The sequence below is a fragment of the Capricornis sumatraensis genome, chromosome 3 (assembly GCF_032405125.1).
Source record: "Capricornis sumatraensis isolate serow.1 chromosome 3, serow.2, whole genome shotgun sequence".
NCBI classification, from domain to species: Eukaryota; Metazoa; Chordata; class Mammalia; order Artiodactyla; family Bovidae; genus Capricornis; species Capricornis sumatraensis.
The window spans coordinates 330,028-353,922 of record NC_091071.1 but is presented as its reverse complement, the minus strand read 5'-3'; the positions used below and the strand labels follow the sequence as shown (position 1 = coordinate 353,922).

General features: G+C 60.1%; 1 protein-coding gene across 1 annotated transcript; it reads right to left on the bottom strand.

Annotated features, from left to right (window-relative positions):
• Nucleotides 1-379: 379 nt before the first annotated feature.
• On the bottom strand, nt 380-22,291 carry DNAAF5 (dynein axonemal assembly factor 5). The gene is made up of 13 exons (XM_068967391.1): nt 21,673-22,291; nt 20,823-21,007; nt 17,394-17,518; nt 16,898-17,016; nt 15,820-16,052; nt 15,088-15,300; nt 13,581-13,724; nt 12,168-12,336; nt 11,111-11,258; nt 8,519-8,669; nt 7,542-7,698; nt 5,814-6,005; nt 380-1,331 (listed from the first exon to the last, which is right to left on the bottom strand). The coding sequence occupies exons 1-13, from the start codon at nt 22,289-22,291 to the stop codon at nt 1,201-1,203; spliced, it is 2,586 nt and encodes an 861-aa protein (XP_068823492.1). The 3' UTR covers nt 380-1,200.
• Nucleotides 22,292-23,895: the final 1,604 nt, after the last annotated feature.

Here is a 23,895-nt window from a genome sequence, read left to right as displayed (position 1 = left end):
GCGCAGCCTGGGACGCAGCGACCCAGGCCTGTGTTGCAGGCTCAGCTCTCAGCCGTTCCTCGGGCGGACTCCGCGGGAGGGCAAGCCCTTGGAAGCCGTGCTGCCGCCCTTGGAGCGCCTGCCACCTGGTGTCCACAGAGGGTACGTCAACAAGCAGTGAGACCCACCCCCCCCAGTCCAAAGGCCCAGGATTCTTGAGGCTGCTGTACCGTTAAATCTGAGGAAGAAATGAGTCTCAATTTCAGTTACCAAAACACACAGACAGGCGTACAGAATAATTATAATAAATATTTTAAGTTATATTTTCAAATACCAAAGCATAAATGTTAATATTTGATTTTTGGAAAAAATAGAGCATTTTCTTGTGTTAACATAAATATTTGGCTTATGGAAAGAATGCTTAAAATGAAATCTTTTAGGCACTTGGAGATAGAAAGTGCAGGAAAATATAACACAGGTTTACTGCACTGCTACGTACAAGAGCAACCAGAATTATAGCTGATTAAATATCCTATTCTCAGCACTGTCAGCATTACTGATCTAAGAGAAAACACTGTGACCAAATACAACCCACATGGCATTTTAAAAGGGGAAGACTTTGCTGATGATAGTTCTTAACATTTCAAGTTCTTTTCAGTGTCTTCACTGAGATATAAAGTTTCAGTAGACAGAACCCAAAGAAGAAACATTTCATCTTCTTCTTTTTTTTAAAACAATATTTCTTTTTAATCACTGACTTTTTTCTTTATAAACACTCAAGAACTTTCCTGGTGGGCATTTAAGCAAGAAAGAACCAATAGCCCACGAACCTCGCAGCACACACAACCTAAAAAACACACAGCGTGTGGATTAGGCTGCCAGGATGAGCAGCCGAAACTTAATGTGAAGTCAGCCATCGATTTCTGGCAGACCTCTTAATGAACTGTATGAGTAAGACACAAAAATACAGAAGCCACTCAGTGAAGTTATTTCAAAAACTGCTGGATGTGAAAACCTGTCCCGGGAGGCACTGGGCAGGGCGCTCCGGGAATACGTTCTTCCTGCTGTCAAGGCTTGCTTGGGAGGGTGCTCCGCTGCTGGCAGACAGGTGCCCTGTGACGAGACTCAGAGGCCACGAGTCCCAGCCCAGGGGAGGTGAGGCGAGGGCTGCGCGTCTGCCCCTCCCGCTGCTGCACTGAGGCTCTGCTCCCAGGACTCTGGTCACTGCGGCAGGGCCTGCAGGTGCTGCAGGAGCTGCTCGCAGTAGGTGGGCGAGCGGTGCTTGTGGAGGACAGCCTCCGTCTCTTTCACCAGGAGGTCGGGGAAGAGGGTGCTGCCTGCTTTGAGGGCCTCTGCAAAACAGGAAAACACTTTTGTGATGCCAGAAATGAATAGTAAGCCAACCTTAGCTTCATATGAAAGTTACAACAGCCATAAAGAGCAGACTGCAGGGAAAGGGAAGTGATCCGGGGTAGGGAGGGCGTTGCGTAATGACTATGTCAGTTCTCAAGAAGACGTAACGGTCTTTATGTATGAGCCCCGTGTCCGAGTGTCACGCTATGCAAGGCAAAACTGGCAGCTGTGAGAAGACGAATCCACTACTGTGCAGGAGACGCCCACACGCCCCTCTCAGAAAGGGGAGGATCCAGCAGGCAGCTGGGTAAAGCGGAATCCAAGAGCGCCAGTGGTCAACTGAGTATCCACAGACCGTCTCATCCAACACCAGCAGAACATACATCCTCTCAGCTCCCATGGAACATGTACGAAAACAGACCATGGCCAGGGCCGTAAGACACACCTTCAGCAGGAATCCTATAATCTCTGCTCTCAGACCTCAGTGGAATCAAACTGAAGTCAGTAACAGAGATAACTGACGAACTCCAAACAGCTGGAGGTCGTGCAACACATCTCTAAACACAATGGTCAAAGACGACGCCTCCAGAGAAAACATTTTTAACTGAAAGAAAATACAACTTATTTGCAAATGATGCAACCAACAAGGGGCTAATCTCCAAAATGTAGATATAACCAACTAATACAACTCAACTGCCAAACAATAAAATAACCCAATCAAATGCAGGCAGAAGTTCTAAATAGACACTTCTCACCAACAAGCACATGAAAAAATGCTGAACATCGCTGATTATCAGAGAAATACAAATCAAAACTGCAACGAGGCACCACGTCACACTGGTCCAATGGCCATCAGTAAAAAGTCTGCCAACAACACATGCTGGAGAGGGCTGGAGAAAAGGGAGCCCTCCCATACTGCTGTGTGTGTGTGTGCGTGTGTGTGTGTGTGTGTGTCTGCGCGCGCGCGCGCGTGCGTGCGTGTGTGTGTGTGTGTGCTGGAGAAAAGGGAGCCCTCCCATACTGCTGTGTGCATGTGTGTGTGCGCGCGCGCGTGCGTGCGTGTGTGTGTGTGCTGGAGAAAAGGGAGCCCTCCCATACTGCTGTGTGTGTGTGTGTGTGTGCACGCGCGCGCGTGCGTGCGTGTGTGTGTGTGTGTGCTGGAGAAAAGGGAGCCCTCCCATACTGCTGTGTGTGTGTGTGTGTGTGTGTGTGTGTGTGTGCTGGAGAAAAGGGAGCCCTCCCATACTGCTGTGTGTGTGTGTGTGTGTGTGTGTGTGTGTGTGTGTGCTGGAGAAAAGGGAGCCCTCCCATACTGCTGTGTGTGTGTGTGTGTGTGTGCTGGAGAAAAGGGAGCCCTCCCATACTGCTGTGTGTGTGTGTGTGTGTGTGTGTGCTGGAGAAAAGGGAGCCCTCCCATACTGCTGTGTGTGTGTGTGTGTGTGTGTGTGTGTGTGTGTGTGCTCAGCCATGCCCTCTCTGCGACCGCATGGACTGCAGCCCGCCACAGCCCGCCAGGCTTCTCTGTCCATGGGATTCTCCAGGCAAAGAGTATTCGGTCCTCCAGGGGATCTTCCTGATCCAGGGGCTGAGCCCACATCTCCTGCATCGCAGGCGGATTCTTTACCGCTGGCGCTACCTGGGAAGCCCGCTGTACTGTTGGTGGGAATGTGAACCGGTCCAACCATTATGGAGACCAGTGTGGAGATTCCTTAGAAACCCAAGAGCATGCCACTCCTGGGTGTGTGTCCGGAAAAAACCAACTTGAAAAGGCACACGCAGCCCAATGTTCACAGCAGCACCATGTGCAGCAGCCGAGACCCGGAGACAGCCTGGACGCCCACGGACAGGCAAGCGGAGAAGTGCTCCACAAGGCGTGTCACGGGGGGTGCAAATTAAAACAAGGGGCAACCGTACACCCGTCAGGAGGGCCGGAGTCGGTGCGCCCCCTGCTGGCAGGCTGTGGGACAACGGGGACTCTCACCTTGCAGGTGGCACTGCTAAATGGTGCAGCCACTTGGGCGATTTCTTAGAAAACAAACACACTCTCGGGCTTCCCTGGTGGCTCAGCTGGTAAAGAGCCCGCCCACAGTGCAGGAGACCCCGGGGTGATTCCTGAGTTGGGAAGGTACGCTGGAGAAGGGACAGGCTACCCACTCCAGTACTCTCGGGCTTCCCTGGTGGCTAAGCTGGTAAAGCATTTGCCTGCCATGGGGGAGACCTGGGTTCGATCCCTGGGTTGGGACGATCCCCTGGAGAAGGGACAGGCTACCCACTCCAGCATCCTGGCCTGGAAAAGTCCATGGTGTCACAGAGTCGGACACAACTGAGTGACTTCTGCGTTTCCCTTTCACACCACACTCTTACCACGCGAGCCAGCAATCACAACCTCGATATTTATCCAAAGGAGCCGACAACGTACATTTGCAACAAGCCTGCACACAGATGTTTAGAGAAGCTTAATGCATTACCATCACAATTTGGAAGTGATGAAGATGCCTCTGTAGAGTGATCAGTGAAGGTATGCTGGGAGCCAGCGTGAGGAACGCCACCCGTGGCAAAGGTCATGAGGAAGGAGGCTCAGCGTTACGCAAAGGGGGGATGGAGCCTCAGGAGACCCCCTGTTCCCGAGCATCTGCCCCCAAAACCAGAGTGCCTGCTTTACTGTTTCATGCTCTCACCTACACCTCTGACTTTACGGGGGGCTGACCCCTCCACTACCTCTCGGAGGAGTTAACTTACAGCTCCAAGTTAATAAAAATTCCTGGGCGTGACAAGGGTGTTTCAACTTACAAACTCCTCTGAAGGTTCTCTAGCCTGCCTGAGCAGGTCTGTCCGGCCACATGTGATTGTTCGCAGCCTCCCAACCGTGAGAGGGACGAGATGCTTTAAACTTTCTAAATACAGACTCTTTTGAGAAGTTACAAAATTATTAGTATAGTATAGTGGGTCAATTAAAAATAATATTGGTGAAGGGTTTTTCAGTTGTTGAGCCAATATTTGCTGCTAAATCTCCATATTCCCTGCCCTTATAATGAATATAACTAGCATATGGGAGAAATAAGTATTAACCTTTAAGATTAATCATGTTAACCTTAGGCTAATTAAATTCCTTTTCTTGATTGTAACCCACTACACCCTCACCCTATAGGAATGCAACTTTATTTGGAGGGTGGCGCCTGGTTTAAGAAAACATCACCCCTGGAAAAAACAAGTTTTCTGGTTGACTGACCGTTATCAGAAAGGGCCATAAAATGTCAGCAGGCCTCATGGCCAGAAGATGATGTAAAACCCCTAAGACCTTTGTATACTTTTATATGAAGCACCTGATTTTGACAAGGGTCAGGTCTGCTGACCCCGCATCTGTATTCATCCCTATGTATAACAAAAAGGTATATAAACAAACCTGAAAAATAAGAAACTGGATCCGTTTCTGGAAAGACTGACTCCCCCGTGTCGTTTCTTTCTTGTTCTCCGTTTCTCTGGCTGAATTCCCGTCTGGAGCGTGGGTACTCACTCACCAAGCCTGCTAATTTTGCCTGGGCTTCTGAGATTGGACTGGGGAGGCCTGAGTGCCTCCTCTCCTCCGGGAGAACGGAAAGACGCCCGTGGCTTACGTACGTGGTGCAAGCTTCCTGTCTCGAAGTTTTATTGGTATTCCACGTAAACCAAGTTATTCAGCCTCTTTTTCTCCACTAATCTTCCTACTACACTATTCTTCTCTAATCTCTTTATATCTGTAATTAAATAAGTTTTTTCCTAGGACGCTGATTCCGTCTCCCCTTCGAACTACCCTGGATCCACCGGGGCTGGACCCCGGCAGAGGTATAAATAGACTGGTTCACTCAGACAAGGCCTTAGCCCTAAAAAATGAGCCCTCACATCTGGAAAAGGAACCTCAAGTGCCTGTCGCCAAGCCTAAGAAGGCAACGTGGAAGGCTTCGCACCCCACGATCTCAAGAACACGATGTCTGCAAAAGGTAAACCAGAGGACGAGTGGCCGCTCACGTCCAGGAGGGGCAGGGAGACAGACGGACGGGGGAGGCACTGAGTGTTTTCAGGGATTGCGTGTGACGCTGCCACGTGGGATGCTCGCCCAGACCAGCGCACGCACGGCGCCCAGTGACCCCGACGTAATGGAGCACTCGGGGCGACCGCCGTGTCCCTGCAGGCTCGCTGCCCGGGACACACACACGGTCAGGTGGGGCCGTCGGCCACGGCTGAGCGTGTGCCTGTGAGGCAGTCTCTGCACTCCTGCTCAGGGTGTGAGGTCTGTAGGAATGGGGAGGGTGACGTCGGTCAGGAACCGCCGTGAGCACATGTGCGGGCTCCTGGTACAAAGTGAGACCACCCGTCCGTTCGCAGATGCTGCCGCTGTGAGCAGTTTCCAAGTCACCCCGAACAAGTCCCCCCTTGTTACCCTGAGAGCTGTAGCGCCGGCCAGTGGCCCGTGTGGCCAGCCCGGGTGGGGACAAGGCTCTTACCCAGAACCGCGTCCTGGACGGCGCACTCCGGGGCGTCGAGGTACACGAGGAGCTCGCGGTACAGGTGCTGGACGCTGCTCTGGTAGCAGCGCTTCGAGGCCTCGCTCTGGACACGCTGCAGCCAGGTCACCAGGGCGGAGGTGGCTGCCAGCCTCACATCATCGGAAACGTCGTCCAGGCGCTTTAGGAGTTCTGGGGGTGGGAGCAGAGACAAGAGTGTGAGCAGAGGTTCCGGGGCCAGCGTGCACAGCCGAGCTCCCAGCACCCGTGCCAGGAAACCGACACGCAGGTGATGGGGGTGGGGGCGGAGACGAGTGTGAGCAGAGGTTCCGGGGCCAGCGTGCACAGCCGAGCTCCCAGCACCCGTGCCAGGAAACCGACACGCAGGTGATGGGGGTGGGGGCGGAGACGAGTGTGAGCAGAGGTTCCGGGGCCAGCGTGCACAGCTGAGCTCCCAGCACCCGTCCCAGGAAACCGACACGCAGGTGCCGGGAAAGGGGTGTCCTGGGACCCTTGGCTGCTCTGGCCCAGGGTGGACTCCGTGGTCACTGAGTGGAGGCATGACTGGCTGGCCTGGGAGTCTGTGCCCTCTGACCCGTAGGGTGGCCTTGGGGTTCCCCCAGCTCCGAGATGCTCAGGCTCAGAGTCATTCACAGGCGTCATGCTCCCGCCGCCCCATTCTGCCCGCTGCGCAGATGGCACAGGAAGGGCGTGTGCTGACCCTGCTCTCTCCCCACAGCGGCTCTGAGGATGGAGGGGAGGGCTGGTGACCTGATGGCCACCAGCCACGTTGGCTGTTTCTATTGAGTCTCCGGGACCAGACGTCCCGGGGGAACAGTCCTTCTCGAGGGGCAGGAACGCTTCCCGTGAACGGGAGAAACTTATCGACGGGTGTTTCTCCCTCAGAGCGCACGTGAGATGCCGGCCCCACGACTGGCGTCTTCTGGAGGCTCCGCTCCGCCCCCAGGTGCTCCCAGGTTTCGGCGCTCCCACTTGAACTTTTCTCAACTTGTCTTTTTCACTTTCTGTGAAAGTTCATCCTGAAACGTGCAGCAGGTTCCAAGACAGCACCAGTTCTAAGCTGTCGGCAGGGAATCAGATGTTCGCCCAGCGGTGGATTCAGGATTACCACGGCCTCGGGCACAGGGCCTGCCGACTCTCCTCTCTGCGGGAACGCCTGTGTTCCTCGCCTGCCTCCTGGCACCTTCAGGACAGACACGGTGGCGTCTGGCACCCTTTCCGCAGAGCCTGCCCCTGGAAGCGCTCAACTTGTCCTGAAGGCTGTTGTCCTTGCAGCCTTCTGTGGGTCATGACTGCGCTCAAGCCTGCAACTGCCACCTGCCTCAAGCAAGGGCACACCCACAGGCCCGAGGTCCTCGGCAGCAGGCCCGCGCTGCATGCGTGTGCCTGGGACTCGCTGGTGCTCAGGCTCAGGAGGCGTGGCGCAGTGCACGTGAGGCGGGAGCCCGCACTCCCCGGGTGCAGACGCCGCCTGCTGCAGGCGGCCCCCGGCTCCGGGGCGGCTGAGCGCCCACCCCGCAGTTCCACAGGCGCGCGTCCTGCCCCTCCTGCTGCGGTCCTTGCTCGGTGACGTCACACCCACCACAGCCACACGTGGACTTGGCACCAACCTGGCCAGAAGTGAAAGGTAGCGTTTCCTGCTCTTCCTCTGACAGAAGCAGCTGTCACACACACACACAGATGACCGGGGAAAGAAGAATGTCCTACCAGGATAAATCCTGATGAATTTGTCTGGATCAATCACACCATTAGAGGTCTTCAAAAACAGGTTAATGATCCGGCACGAAATCAATCGAGTCATCTGAGAATCTTCTTCCAGGGCAGTCAGAATTTGAGGCATCAGTGTTTCCTGCATGTCCTGTATCTGCAATAAGAAACCACGTGAGCTGTGCGTCCGGGCTGGACAGGGATCGCTCCGCACGTGCCGTGTGCACCGCCTGTAATGGGAGAGACTTGGTTTCAATGCGACCATCACAGAGTCTGGAATGCTGTTCTGAAATTTCTATGTAAGAAGCAGACTCGAGTCTTGAATTTAAATTCAGACAATTTGGACACTGGTCAGCTGATCCTTAAAAAGTCTGTTACTCAGAAAGTCTCAGGCACGGATCCTACACAGCCCACTGCTTGCTAGCAGAGCTGGATATCCTGTCCAATAAAGCTTAGGGGGCGTTTCTGTAAACGCTGCTGCAAATCGCCGTGGCCGTGCTGGCTGCAGCACGCGGGGCCTCCAGGTGTGCCACGCGCCTCTTAGCTGCGGCGCGTTCACCACCAGGGATGGGACCCGGGCCCCTGCACTGGGGCCGCGGAGTCTTAGCCACTGGGCCCCCAGGGAAGGCCCGAGGGGACATCGTAACTTGAGTGACAGCCGCTCAGGCAGCACCGTGCCCCCTGCTCCCATTGTGTCCTCAGTCCCCTCTGATGAGACGTGAACACAAGCAACACTCAAGTTAGGCTCCTGTGAGGAAGTCTCTTCCCGTAAATGTAACGCTCACCTGAGAAAACCACCAGGTGACCCAGGGAAGCCCAGACTCTGCCCCCAGACCTCTGCTCGCCCGCCAGCCCCACAGTCCCGCCGTCGGTCTGCCTGGGACCTCCTGCTGCGGCTGTCAGGACAGGAGACTCAGGCGAGCGCGCTTCCAGGGCACATCCCCTTCCCTCTTGGGCTGGGGACGCACGAGCCCTACCTGCCTGTCCGACAGGACGCCGCTGCTGACAAGCGCCCAGAGGCAGGACACGGCTGCCGTGCGGATGGCTGCGGCCGTCCTCCCGGCGTGCCACTGCAGGTTGGGGACGAAGATGTCCTGGACCAGGGTGTCCAGGTAGCCGCGGAGCTGCCTGGAGTGGAAGAAGGAGAGAGCGGGTGCGGGGCATTCAGACTCCCTGAAGGCAGCGCTTCTGCCTGGGAAATGGACGGCGCTGAGGAAAAGGGCCAGAGGAAGCAGCAGAAACGAACCGCTGGGCGCTGAGCAGTGTTTCTCAGGGACGCGGTTTCTGAGGGGCGTGGGGCTCCCCCACGGCTGCCCGGGGGCACCTGCGGCCTCTCGGGGCCGGGCCCTGGGCTGCTGTTTGCTCCAGCCTCCCTCCCGCTTGGCGGCCGAGGGGCTGCCCTGTCCACCACCCTCCTGGAGTATCGCTGGGATGGCGAGTCACTCCAGGGGCAGCGCCCTCACACACATGGGCCTCGCGGCCCCTGAGACGACGTGAAGTCGCTATGGCCACACCCACCACCTCAACAGGAGGGCACCTTGGGGCTGTGCCCACGGTCTCACGTGCCAGGACACCGGGAGACATGCACATTCCCGCCAACACGGTTGGGGCCCTTCCTCTCAACACGCCGTCAGGACAGACAGAGCAAAGCGGAACCAGGATCGCAGCCCCGAGCCCCACGGACTGGCCGGGCCACGCTGCACCGCGGCGCCACAGCTGAGGCCCCATCCAAAGCCCAGGGCACAGCCTTGGCTCTTCTTACAGCTCCTCTGCCCCACAGGCCTCCGCTGGTGGCGCAAAACCTATTCTGCTGAACACGTGACCCATCGACTGTGTCCCGAGGAAGTGGATAGGCTCCAGGAGCAGGTCGGTGTGACCAGCGCCAGGGCGCCAGGACCTCCAGCGGGGGCGCTGCAGAGCGGGGCCTGGGAGCCTGGCGCAGTGGGGCTCACAGGCCTCCCAGGTTCCAACCTGCTCCAATTCTCGCGGCAAAGAGCCGCTGGTTCCTGAAAAGCGATCCACCAGGGGGCTCTGGAGAGGTCAGCCTCGCGTCCTAGCTGAGGTGGCCCACACGTGGCAACACGGGCCTGGGGGCTGAGTGCCGGCCACGAGGGACAGGCAGCGGCCACCTGCGCTGCTTCTGACTCCAGTGAGGTGCTGGGAGCAGAAAGCGCAGCAGACTCCCGGAGGAGGAGCCCCACTGCGCGCGGAGCACGCACACGTGTCCCAAGCTGGGTCCCGAGACAAGGAAGCCCAGCCGGGGGGCCCACAGGCTCCCCCAGAACCGCCAGCACCCAGTCTCGCCCTACGGGAGAGGGGTTCCGTAACATCTGCGTGAAGGGACGGATCCACGCGAGGGGACCGCTCCGTGCCAGGGGACGGATCCGCACCAGGGGACCGCTCCACGGGAATGGACGGCATGAGGGGACTGCTCTGCCCGAGGGGACCGTGTGAGGGGACCGCTCCTTCGACGTCTGGGCACCCAGAGCGGGGAGCAGCCCTCTATCACCCGGGATTCCTGCTCCAACCCGGCGGCACCTCCCTGGCCTCCGGCTGGGGGGGTCCTTACAGGGTGGGGTGGGCACAGGGGTCCCTTGCTGTCTTAGGCGTCATGATTTTACAATCCTCAAGTTCAAAACCAAGCAGGTGTTGTTTCCCAAAGTCTTTCCTGCCTGTAAAAACAGCTAATACTTTCACTAAATACTTGAAACTGAGCGCCTCTGTTTCCACAAGAAGCCTGCGAGCAGTTTCTCGAGGGAGCTCAGCCCAGCACGGAGGCCTCTTTCCTGGGGCGTCTCTGTCCGCGGGGAGCAGGGGCCCGAGGGGCAGCAGCTGGGCTGTGGGCCCTCCACCCGGGACGGCACCGGGGCCGCCTCGCACCGTCTATGGGCTCTCCTAACCCAGAAGCCTTTGCAGACAAGTAGGGAATAACGCTTCCTGCAGCGCGATGGGCTGGCTAGAGGCCCGACGGCAGGCCAGAGCGACCTCCGGAGAGGCGAGGTCTGAACGATGACCTGTTGTTTCCCTGGGAAAGTCCGGGACAGGCCGACGGCTGAGATCTGCTCTCTCAGATCCCAAACAGCTCTCAGCACCTCGCCGCCTGCCACCCGTCCTGCCAAGGGCGCTGCTCCGACTCGTGTCCTGCCCCGTGCTCCCCTCCTCTCCGAAGCCCCGAGTTGGCGGCCTGGGTGTTTACTGTCTCCAGTCCCTCTGCAGAACACGCGTTCCCTAAGCTCTGGACTCCGCGGACATTCAGTCAACTGTGAGGCTTGAAAGGCACCAGAAGCCGTGCAGAGCTGGGCCCAGTCCTGTATAAGCCATCAGGAGCCAACGTTCCCTGAAACTGCTTCATTCCGTGGGATCTTAATGGCCACGCGAGCACAGCTTTGCCTCAGTGTCTCTATGCTCCACGCTGTTTCCCTGGGGCGGCGTGTCGGGGTGGCACGAGGGAGCCGCAGGGCAGCAGGGCCTTGAGCTCGGGGTCACCGCAGTCCCCACGAGACCGCAGTGTCAGGGCAGGTGGGGACGACCCAGCCCTAACTCAGTGGGCGGGGGCGGGGCCGACCTACCCCTGTGAATCCACCGTCTCCGGGGCTCCCAGCAGCACGCCCGTCAGGGTGGAGAAGAGCTTCAGGCGCATGGCTGGGTCCCTGGCCGGCTGAAGGCAGCTCCTGAGGATGGGGACCAGCTGGGGCAGGGCTTCTCCGAGGGCAGGGCCTAGAAGACAGCGGCGGCAGGAGGGTGAGAAGGTGGAGCCCTGCAGCCACCCTGGCAGTGAGAGGCGGGGTGCGGGGCACGGCGCGCAGGGCGCTCTCGGCACCGGATGCCACGGCCTGCTCCGCCCCCTCTGCCAAGGCTCTAACTGTTCGCCACGTGCACTTTTTCTTCTTACGTTTCACCAAGTTCATAAACACACCGAAGTCAGTCTCTTAAAGGCCGGTCGAAATCAACTACGCAGGGTGTAAAGCTGCTGGATGTGTGCCGCGAACCCGGCAGCCAAAGACTCCGCACGCCTGTCGCCAGATGGGGCGGCAGCGCCCTGGCCCTGAGCCTGGCAGGATCCCAAACGCAGCGACGCTGCCCAGGGCCTGGGCCCGCCCGTGGCGGGGTGACAGGGTCTCCGGGTCTGGATGTGAGTCACACTAGCTGCCTTTCCCACCAGGCCCTGTGCCGACCTGGGGCATGTGTCAGAAGGGGCGAAGGCCAGCCTCAGGCCCTCTGGTCCACGCCCCGTCTGCTGCCTCCGTACTCAGTCAGGACTTCAATCTGTCCAGAGGCATCGCCTCAGAGCCCAGGGTCAGAGTGGAACAAGCGTGGCCAGAGGAAGCCTGCCACCCCCTCCCGCCTTCCAGCCTCCACCCGAGCCCCTAACCCGCAGGACAGCCACACACGGCACCACGCCGAGTCCCGCGTTCAAGGCTTAACATCAAAACGTGTGCCTGGGCAGACTTTCAAGACCATGTTACATCAAGCGTCTCCACAGGTGATAGTGGTCATGAGTGAATGAAGAACCAGGCCCCAGTGCGTGGCCGACTGGGCGGAGAGTCTGGCCGTCTGCGCTGGGCTGCCAGGGCCGCCAGGCACCGGTGCTCGGAACCCAGCCCGGGGCACCCATCTGGGGCTCACCTGAGTGGGTGAGCACCACGTCCAACTGCAGGAGCTCCACGGAGTGGCCGGTCCAGGCCCGGTGCGAGGCAGCCAGCCACTCCAGGAGGGGGCTCACACGTGCTCGGAAGAGGTCCTGGCTGCTGTCCATGCCCTCCACTGCAGCCAGCTCGGCCAGCGTCTCCTGAACCTGGGGGAGCAAGTCGCCGGCTGGGACAGTCAACCTGAACGTGGGACTCACACACCCCACTGGAGACCCCTGTCCTCACTGCCTGAGGGAGGGAGAGCCACTCGGGCGCATGCCCTGTGACCTGGGGTTCCCAGTCCACGGCCCGCCCGTCTGGACGACAAATGAATGGAGAAACGTGCGCTGACAGGAGGTCCAGCGTCACCCCCCCCGCCCTCATTTCGCACCATCCAGGGCAGGGCAGTCCCTGCAGGGCAGAGGGCCGGGGCAGCGGGACCCTGTCTGCAGAGAAGGGGACCAGGCAGCTTCAGGGACTGAGCTGACAGGCTTAAACTGTGGTCAGTGAAGGTGGGTCCAAGGCCCCCTCTCTGAGCTCTGCACCTGACCAGACCAGCAGCAACAGTGTGTCTGCTGCTTTGGGGGCAAAGCGGTGAGGGCAGATTGGACAGTGGAGCCGGGGCTGCCTTGCAGGCCCGCACCCCGCCACCCCCGCCTCGGGCTTGAGGAACAGGACGCGCCTGGCACTCTGCACGCTGTCTGGGGCCCAAGTCTGGCCTGCAGGCCCTCCATGAGGACCAACTCAACTTTTCTAACATAAATTTTATGGCCCTATGGTGACAAACCACCAGCTCAGACACGGGCCCTCCAGAGAAGGGGACTTTCAAGAGACAAAACAAAGTTTAGAAAGGCACTAGGGAAAGGGAGGGCGGTGTGTGTGTGTGTGTGTCCTGGACACGGTGTGGGCAGAGGAGAAAGAACCAGGGGGAGAAGCCGAGTTCTCAGCTCAGGGAGAAGCGGCCAGACACCTGTCTCCGCTTGGCCCCTACAGTGGCGGGGAGCTAGACGGCAGGAGGTTCCAAGTCAGATACAGAGCCAGGGGGCGGAAGTGACTGGAAAGCTGGGCTGTAACTAAGTAGGGAGAACGTGACAGTATTTCCCCGCCTGTACATGTCAACCTCACTTAAACGCAGATTCGTTAATGACCAGGGAGGCCTCCTTTCTTTCATTTCTCCAAGATTAAGTAGCGTCTTTACTCTGAGATACTGAAGTCAACTTCAGTGGGAAGGAATCGCGAATCCTGGGTCCCCCCGAGGCCACCTTGAGGAAGACACACCGAACGGTCTGGATTCTTTGGCCTTTGGTCACCAGCTCGGTGGGCCAGCTCACGACGTGGAGTCTGAGAGCAGAGACTACGGATGACAGTCACAGTCCAGGGGCTGCGCCAAAGCAGGAGGCTCCCCGCTCACCTTGCTGCCGAGGCCCGTGGGCCCCCACAGCGCCAGGACAGTCACCAGCACCTCCAGGAGCGGCTCGCCAGCCCCGCAGCAGTCCTCCCGGCCCACGGACACCACGGCCTGCACACACTGCAGCAGGCGCTCGCCATACAGGTGCTGCAGAGAGAGCGGCACGGTGAGCCACCCCGCGCCCGCCCGGCAGCCCAGATGCGGCCCCGCCAGCCAGGCCGTGCAGCCACAGCGGGCTAGGCCCGGGCTTCCGCACATCAGCATCGAGAGGGTGTCCCTCTTCACAGCAGGGAAACTGGACCCCCGCTGAGCCCGAGGATCACGGGTTCCATGTGCAGTTCAGCGACACACACTGGAAGGGCCGGGGACCCTGGGTCTGCTTCAAACGCTCCAGGCCTCCCCGGCCCAGTCAAGCTGCAGAGGGGTGCGGGCGGGAAGGCGCGGCAGGCACGAGGGGTGCATGCTGCTCCCCTCCGCTCTGTGCACTTCTGAACTCCTGTAACGCTCCGTGAACAAAGACAAATAAAATTCTATGCCTCAAAAGACGCTTCCAGACCGCTGGGAAGACAGGGTCGCACCTCGGGAGGGCCGAGCCCATCCCTCAGCTCCCAGGCTCCAGCCTCATTCATCATGCAACAGGGCCAGGAGTGGGCGTGGGATGGCCCCCACAGGAAGACCCCAACACCCCTCCCACGTGTCTGCTTCGCTGTTTCACAGAGGACAGAGGTCAGGACGGGGGTCATGCATGCAGGTCACGTGTATGTCCCCAGTGCGGTGGCTGTCCCGCTCTGTCCACCCCGTGGGCACGGCCACCCCTGTTGAGTGTTACCTGGTGCGCGGCCAGCTTCCCGCCGGGCTGCAGAGACAGCAGATGCCCAGTGAGGCAAACCCTTGCTGCTCCAGAGACAGACAGAGGGGCCACATTCCAATGCAAAGAGTCAAGGTTTAAGACCATCACAACCAAACAAAAACAAGGTCGTTGTTTTTCCATCAATAGCAAATAATTATAAATTATTCCGAATGACTAAGTCTAACTACCTAGATTGTTTCAGCTTCAGATGTAACGGATTTATTGCTCAATTTAAGACAATAAATTTGTAACCACCAAGCACAGCACCCAGCGACGGGTGCCAAATTAGGCTGCCTGCCGAAGCCCCTCGAGAAGCCAAGTGCTGTGGTAAAGACAAGCTTGCCGTGGAGACATGGTGTCCGAGAGGTGTGTGGACCGACAGGGTGGGCAGATGCCACTGGCCACAAATACTGGGCACTCGGAATGTGGCCAGTGTGACTGAGGACTGCCTGTGCACCAGGTGGATGGAGCAGAACGGGCCAGGAGCGCACGGGTCCATTGGTAGCTGCACCCCAGCCACGTGGTCGGTTGGTCAGCTATCCCCGAGGGGCCTGAGGGACGCGTGACCGTCACTGCCTACGCGTGGATGGCCCCAGCAGGGGACGGCAGCACCATGGAGACGGGCTGACTCTACGACCCCCCCCTCCCCTGCGTGCTCACGTTTTCAGACGCTTGGCAGATGTGAGCCTGCGCCAGCTCCACGGCGATGACCTTCACGTGTGGCCGCAGAGCCTCCCTCGGGCAGCCTCGGATGAGGGAGGCGAGGACCAGGAGGCCGGAGGGCGAGGGTGACTTCCTCAGCGCTGGCAAGGTCAGCTTCAGAAACACCTCCGGGCTGACAAAGGTGCCGACCAGCTCTGCAGACCTCGTGCACTGGGTGGGGCGGGGCGGGGACGGGTGGGGCTCCGAGGCTGCGGCCGCTCCCCCTGCTACCCCACCAACGCTGCTCGGCATCGGCCTCACGAGCTTTCACCCCCCCAGAAAGAGCCCTGCGGGCACGTTTCCTCCTCAAATGCTCACGAAAACAAGTGAGTCCTCCCGTGAGCTCAGAACTGCCAGGGGAAGGAAGTCTGGCTTGTGGGAGGGCTGTCAGAGCATCCTGAGGCCCGGATGCCTGAGCTGGACCCCAGGGGGCCGCTCTGCACATCTGCCTGCCCACGGTCCCTGCAGGCTGACCACTGTAGGGCCTGCGGGTGGAGGCTGTGTTTTCATACGGACGCGGGGCCACTCGCCCGCACGTGCTTAAGGAGAGCCTTCACACGCCGCTCCTCGCAGGCCCAGGGCCACGGCACACCTACAGCTTCACACGGGGCGCCCCTGTGCCTGCTGAGGTCCGAGTTCACGGCCGGCAGAGCTGAGAAGCAAGGGCGGGGCCCCACAGACACCACTCACGCTGCTGACCACGGCCGCCTCCTCGTCGGCGCAGGCGTGGAGCAGGGCGCGCAGCACGGGTTCCAGGTGCTGCGTGATGTGGTCCTCAGCGTGCAGCAGCAGCACGGCCAGCAGCTGCGCCGACTTCTCCCTGGTGCCCGCCACCCAGTCCGCGATGTCGTGGCAGACGGCGGGGAGGATCTTGGAGAAGTTTCTGAACACGAGCTCTCGGCAGCCGAGCCCCGGGCGGCTCCCTGCAGGTCGTGAAGGTGGAAGGAGACGGTGACACGCAGAAGCACACACCCCAACGATTCGTGTGAAAGTCACTCAGCACACATCCCTCGTTTAAGGCAGACCTACAGGTGTCTGAGGCCTTAAAGAACTCAGCCCGACTCTGAAGACAGGAGATGAGGCCCGAGTGTCACTACTTCCTTGAAAGCTCTTAGCAATGCGGAGGCGTGACATGCATTAAACTACATGTTCCAAGTGCTAACAAAGGATACACGGCTCTCAAGACAAGGCACACTCATCGCCCAGAAGCGTCCTGTGCTCCCGACAACCCCCCACCGCCACCCCTCCCTCAGGCAGCTCGGTCGGCTTCCGGTCACTGCGGAGGAGCGGCCTCTTCTTCCTTCTGTGAGCGCAGCTGCACAGCACACGGCCCTCTCTGCCGGCCTCCCTCCACGCGGAAAGGCACGCTGAGGCCCACCGCGGGGTGGGGCACACGAGACCTTCTCACTGCTGAGCGTGCGCCACTGCACAGACAGACCGCAGCTTGTTCGTCCGCCCGTCCACCTGCTGATGGGTGCCTGAGCTGCCCTGGCGCACGCTGCTGCCAACAGCTCTTCTCTCGGGTGGGCACCCGGCAGGGAGGCACTTAACGGTTTAAGAAACTGTTTAAGATGGCTTTTCAAAGCAGCTTGCGTCCTCCTTCTGCTCCGGGCCCTGCCCCTGCCCCCGCCCCGCCCCCGCCACGCCCGGGACTTGGCCGCCCACACCACCTGCGGGGCAGGCTTAGGACTCAGGCAGTGTCTCCTTCCCATGCCGGGCTCCACCTCCAGGACACGCCCGCCTCATCAGCCCAAGCCTCCGCACTCACCTGGTGAGGGGTGGTGGGCCGGGGGAGGGCTGGCAAAGTCCAGCTTGTCCTTGAGGTCGTCCTCGTTCTCCGTCTGCCACTGCAGGCCGACCTGCTCCCAGAGGCTGCTGGCCTCGCACCTGCCGCACGCGACACAGCGCAGGTCAGGGGGCGCCCGCGGGGACGGGGCCACTGGGGGGCGCCCGCGGGGACGGGGCCACTGGGGGGCGCCCGCGGGGACGGGGGCCCCTTCCTGAGAGAACTCGCCTGCGGCTCTGCCAGCCTCAGCCCTGCCTAATTCCCGTCTGTGAGCCGGGCAAGGGGCCGAAGGTGCAAAACGGCCCAGTCAAAGCCCCAGGGCTGCTCAGCAGGCAGGAGGGGGCGGCTGCAGGGGGCTCTGGCCCAGAGGAGAAGCCGCCGCCGCGGGAAATGACAACAGAGGAGAGGCCGCACCTGGGAGGAGCGTGGGCGGCCTGGGGCACCCGGAGCCGGCTGCGGCTGCCACGCAGTCACTTACGCGACCTCGGGGATCTCGTCGTGGAGGCCGCTCAGCAGGAGCGGGATGAGCTTGTGGAAGAGGGAGTAGCGGTCCCGCAGGCTCAGCAGCCAGCCCCCGACCACACGCACCACTGCCTGGCGCACCTGCAGGCGGGGGGCAGTCAGCGGCCTTCCCCAGCGTGGGCACCGCCGGGCCCGGGGCCAGCTCGCTGCTCCAGCAGCCCCGCTGCCCGCATCTTGGGTCTGCAGACAGACAGCCAGGACGCCTAGTCTTGCTGGTTTGAGCCCTCGTCCTGCAGGCTCAGGCCGGACCCTCACTGACCACAGCAGGCTCCGTGGCCCTGCCTCAGCCCTGTGGCGTGTCCGCAGCCTTCTGTACGGAAGCTCCTGGGCAGGCTGGGCGCCAGCCGCCTGTGTCTGAGAAGGTGGCGTGCGTGCCTGCACACACCACACCCCCTGCAGCGAGGAGGCGAGCTTTACACTAACGATGAAGCATCAGAAAGAGAATGTAAAAATAAAATCCCTTTTAAAAACTGCAGCAGGAAAGTTAAAATACTTGGGCATAAACCTAGCCACGGAGGTGGAAGACTTGCATGCTGAGAACTAGAAGCATTAATAAAGGGAGCTGAGGGTGACTCAAGCAGCGGAAAGACACCCCACCTTGCTCTTGGGTTGGAGAACGCTGTTAAAACAGCTGCACCACCCACAGTAAGCTACAGATTTCATTTGAGGCCTATCAAATTACCCATGGCATTTTTCATAAACCGAGAACAAATAACCCTAAAGATCACATGGAATCATGAAAGATCCAGGACTGCCAAGACAAACCTGAGGGGAAAGAACAAAGCTGAAGGCATGGCTCTCCCAGACTTCAGACAGCACTTCAAAGCTGCAGTCATCACAAGAGCATGGTGTCGGCACAAAATCAGACGCGTGGATTGGTGGGGCAGCGAGAGGGCCCGGAAATGACCCACACAGCTACAGCCAGTGCACCGTCAACACAGGAGGCAAGACTACACAGCGGGGGAGAGGGCAAGTGGAGTCGGGAAAGCCGGACAGCTGCGTGGAAGTCGGTGAAGCTGGGACACACCCTCACAGCACACACACACACACAGACACAGAATGTCTTAAAGACTCAACCTTAAGACATGACACCATGAAACTCCTAGGAGAGGGCATAGGCAAAACATTCTCCGGTATAAACCGTGCCAGTGTTTTCTTCGGTCAGTTTCCCAACATAATAGAGAGAAAATGAAGCCAAACCACTGGGCCCTAATCAAACTCATAAGCTTTCGCCCAGCAAAGGAAACCACAAGCAAAACAGAAAGACAATCTGCAGACGGGGAGGAAATATTAACATGACGCGACTGACGAGGGATTAATTCCCCACACGTGCAGACAACTCATACAACTTCAGAACAATAAACCAAAAAACCCAAGGGAAAAACGGGCAGAAGACCTTGACAGACATTTCTCCAAAGAGGACATACAGATGGCCAACAGGCGCATGAAAAGACATTCAGCATCAATAATTACTAAAGAAATGAAAATCAAAAGCCACAGTGAGGTGTCCCCTCACACTGGTCAGAATGGCTATCGTTAAAAGTCTCCAGATGGACTTTGCTGGTCTTCCAGGGGTTACGAATCCGCCTGCCAATGCAGGGGACACAGGTCTGGCCCCTGGTCTGCGGAGAGTCCACAGGCCGCCAGACAACTGAGCCCACAGGTGCTAGGGCCTGTGCCGCACAGCAAGAGAGGGCTCGGCAGTGGGACACCCGCTCGCCGCGACCAAGGACAGCCTCCGCTCCCACAGCTGGGGCAAACAAAGACGACCCGGTGCAGCAAAACATTTAAAAACAAAATAAAAAAGAATAAAGAAGTTTCGGAAAAGTCTACAAATAACAAATGCTGGAGAGGGTGTGGAAAGAAGGGAGCCCTCCCACACTGCTGGTTGGAATATAAACTGACGCAGCCACTAGGGAGAACAGGACGGAGGTTCCTTGAAAAACTGAGACTAGAGCTAACACGGGACCCAGCGACCCAGCTCCCGGCAAATGACGGAGAAAAACGCGATTCAAAATGATACCCACACCCCCGTGTTCACTGCAGCACCCACAACAGCCAGGCGCCCACGGGCAGGTGAACGGATAAAGATGGGTGCCCACACATACGGTGGGGCGCTACTCAGCCGTAAAAAGCAAAGTCATGCCGTCTGTGGCAACATGGATGGACCCACAGACCATCACACTAAACGAAGTCAGTCAGAGAAAGGCGAACACCGGATGACACCGCTTGTATTTGGACCCCACCTATGAACAGACAGACTCCCAGACACAGAGGGCAGACTGGGCGTTGCCAAGGGGGAGGGGAGTGGAGAGGGAAGGCCCAGGAGCTCGGAGCTGGCAGACACAAACCAGCACATACGCACGGGCAAGCAAGGCCCTCCTGCACCGCAACACCCTGTGAGAAACCACAGCGGGAAGGGCTCCAGAAGGCAGCACGCGTGTGTGCAAGCTGAGTCACTTCACGCGTGTGTGCGAGCTGAGCCACTCTGCTGTACAGCTGAAATCGACACAGCCTTGTGCATCAAGTATACACTTCAATCACAAAGAAGAAGAAAGCAATATGACCCAGCGTGGCTGTGGCTGGAGGCCAGCTGGGGTGCTGGAGAGCAATCTTTGGGGTCGACAGACCCAGGCCAGGAGGAGGCCAGCTCCAAGTGGGGCCCTGCGCACCCATCCCAGCCCCAGCCTCAGACATGGAGGACTTCCGTGGGAAGGAACGCGCCGGCATGGAAGCACGGACGGACAGGACCCGAGAAGGCAGGTGCTCCCTCTGCCGGGGGCACGGGGGCCGCTGTCGCCCGCCCTGCAGGCCCCCACCGGCAACCACCGCTGCTCCTGCCTCGGGGACGGGGCCCTTCACCCACTCTCCCCTGTGGGAGAGAGCCTGCCCGGGTGGCCTTCGCTCTGCCCCGCAGCCTTAGGTCCACGACTCGGAGCGGCTTCTGCCGACAGAACAGCTGCTTCCCTCACCTCCGCCCGCCTGCCTGTCTGTCTCCGCAGGCCCCAAAGCCAAGGGAAGCAATTACCCAAACACACCGACCCTGGCTCCAATCCTGCTGGCTTGGCAACCTCTGTGGCTTTTCAATTAAATCACCTTGATGGGCGGCGTGTTACACTTATTTCTACAGACCATGGAAACCCTGTTTAGAGTTTCTTCCTAAAAGCAAACAGTCCTCGTCCCCATTCTTTAGAATTAAGCATAACAAATCCACTAAGACAATTCAGTTCTCCCCAGGAACACCCTGTGACTGGGAAGGATGGAAGGACCTTCTGGTGTCACACATAATACCTTTAATAAAGGACAGAAGTCAGAAAGTGACAAATAGCACACCGGCATGCTTCTGGGGGTGAAGAGGGGCTGCCGGGGGAGAAACTCCCCTTACCTGGGGAACGTCGTCAAAGAGCCGCTGAGCCAAGTGCGGAAGGACGTCATCCACCGACTTCCCGCTGCCAAACTGGATCGTCGCGCCGGTGGCCTCGATGACAGCCACGCGCACCCTCCAGTGCTGGTGGGAGATGGCCTGCATCAGGGGGCCGACCAGGGACTCCGACTGCATGTGGAAGTGGTCTGTGGGGCGGGGAGGCCACCAGTCACCAGGGGGGCCGGTGGGCCTCCGCTCTGGCCTGGCTCTGCTGGGAGCGTGGCACCCTCACTGGGAGGCTCAGGGACGGGACCAGAGACTCAAACAGCACCTCTCTCGGAGGCCTGGGGCAGGACCCCGTGCCAGCTGAACACAGCAGCTCGGGGGTGAGAGCCTGAAGCTGCCAGTGGCTGCGACAGGTGCCCGAAAGGGACGCCGAGTGGGGAGAGACGACGCCTCCCCAGGTCCTGCCGAGCCAGACTCGCAGCACGGAGCAGGAAACCGCGCCAGCACCGCCTCAGGCAAAGCCACCCCGCTTCTACGGGCCTCACGGAAGCCAGGACCGTGGGTCTTCCTGGGACCCAGGTGGACCCCCTGGCTTTGCAGTTCTGCCGCTGCTTAAGACCTGTGTGAGGTCGCGATTTCAGTGGTACTTCCAGCGAGTTCTCTCAGCGCTCAAGTCCTAACATCAAGGCAAGCTCGGGCTCACTGCTGCCCAGGGTGCGGGGGCTCAGAGGAGACGCCCGGCGCGCAGGAGCGGCGCTGAGACCGGGAGATGCGGCGCTCGCTGCGGGCAGGCGCTGCGCTCGGGGCTGGGGCCGCAGGAGGGCGCGGGGAGGGGGCCTCCGGGGAGGGCGCGGGGGGCTGGCACCTGGCGTGGCGCGCGCCAGGCCGGCGGCGCACTCGCAGCTCTCGCGGCGCACGGCGGCGAAGGGGTCGAGCAGCGTGCAGCGCAGCGCGCGCACCGCGTCGTCCAGGTGGGGCGCGAACGCGGCGCCGCTCAGGCGCACGGCCAGGCCGAGCAGCTGCACGAGCGCCAGGCGCAGCTCCTCGCAGGCCTCGGGCGGCGGGCGGCGCGCGGGCTCGGGGCTGGCCAACCGCGCGGCGAGCGCGGGTAGCAGGCGCGGGAGGGCGTCGCGGGGCCGCGCGGCGCGCCGCAGGCCCAGCCCCAGCAGGTGCACGGCCAGCGCGCGGCAGCCCTCGGCCGGGTCAGCCAGGAGGCGCAGCAGGCGCGGCAGCAGCAGGTGCACCCAGGGGCCCTGGAAGGCCGCGGCCGCGGCGTCGGGGTCGGCGTCGGGCGCCTCGGGCTGCGCCGCCTCCAGCACCCGCTGCAGCGCCTCCAGAGCGCGCCGCCGGCCCAGCTTGCTGTCGGCCTCCAGCCCGGGCAGCAGGCGGCTCAGGGAGCGGCTCAGCTCCGCCGCCTCGGTCGTCTCCCCGGCCTCTGTCGGGCCTCGGGGCGCCGCGGCCTCAGGCGTTACCAGCGCCGCCATCTTCCCCGCGTTGCTGATCACCAGGGGAGACCTGCGCTTTTACGACGGCCGCGGTGCGGATTACGGCACGTTTTCCGGTCAGCTCCGAGCGCAACTTTATTGGCAGCTCGGGCGCGGACAGGACACGGCCGGGGGCGGGGCGGGGCCTTGGGGGCGGGGCCTTGGGGAACTGGAGGGACGCTGGCCAGGGCAGGGGTCCCGGTCTGCGGGCTGCTGCGAGCCTGTGTCCGGTGAGGCGTGGTGGTCCTCGAGCGGCTTCTGTGGCCCTCACGCCTCCTGCAGGCCCGGGTCGGGCCAGCCTGGTCTTGCCAGCTCGGGCCTCGGTCTGCTGGGTGGCAGGTTAATCAGCGTCAGGGATGAATGGCAAGGAACTTGGTGCAGACCGGGAAGGCTTCCTGGTGTGGCGGCCGTGGTGGTATTGTGCAGGGTGAGTAATAGTTAACTCTCGTAAAAGTTAACTTCCCTGGTGGCTCAAATGGTAAACAATCCGCCTGCCGTGCAGGAGACCTGGGTTCGATCCCTGGGTCAGGAAGATCCCCTGGAGAAGGGCATGGCAACCCACTCCAGTCTTCTTGCCTGGAGAATCCCATGGACAGAGGAGGCTGGAGCCTGGTGGGCTACAGTCCACGGGGAGAAAGAGCTGGACATGCCTGAGCGCACAGCACACGACAGTTAGCTGGGTGACGGGGCGGGGAAGCAGAGGGAGGGGGCCAGAGGCACAGAGGCCTGTGATGGGAGTGCGGCCGCTCGGCTGTGTCGTGCCCCCCAAAGTTCATGTAGTGGAGTCCTGACCCTCCCTACCCGCCCTGGACCTCAAAAGGGGATGTTACTTAGCAACTCATCAAGTTAGGACCATGCCTTTAGGGTGGGCCCTGATCCGCTTGACTGTGTCCTTATGAAGAGGGGAAACGAGACAGCCGGGCACACGGAGAAGCGCATGAAGGCAGGGTGGCTGTCTGCAGGCCCAGGAGAGGGCCTGGGACAGACGTCCTCACAGCCCTCAGGGGAGCTGGGCTCCGACACTGGGATCTCGGACTTCTGGCTTCCAGAACGTTGAGGTAAATTTCTCTCGCCTAAGCTGCCAGGTTTACAGTACTGTTTCCACAGCCACAGGAACAGATATGGGGAGGGGGCCTGACACCGTTCCACCCTGCCAGGGAGCCGGGGCATCCAGCAGGAGCAGGGTCCTCTGGGTCCCAGTCGGGGACGCACGGGGGGTTTGAGGTGGGTGGGTTTCACTGGGAGGTTTGTGTCTGTAGGAGACTACTCTGGCTGCCGGAGAATGGGTTGGAAGGGAGCCAGGCAGACGCCGCGTGAGGCTGCTGGGAAGGCCTTGGCTGTCATTAAGATGAGAACGTCAGCATTGAAGTGAGGGTGCTGGGCTCCCCCGCTCCAGGAGTGGGGCAGACCCACTTCCCCAGCTACTCCCCCGCCCAGTTACAGCTGAACACCCTGCAGCTAGTTCAGCAGACGACGGGGAAAGGGTCTGCGCTGGAAGGAAGGGGGCAGGCTGACTAGAGGGACGGCTGTGGGGTGACCCAGGGGTTTCTCTTCTGCTTCCAGGTTCCTGGAACAGGCGCTAGAGGGGGCTGTAACCCAGGTCT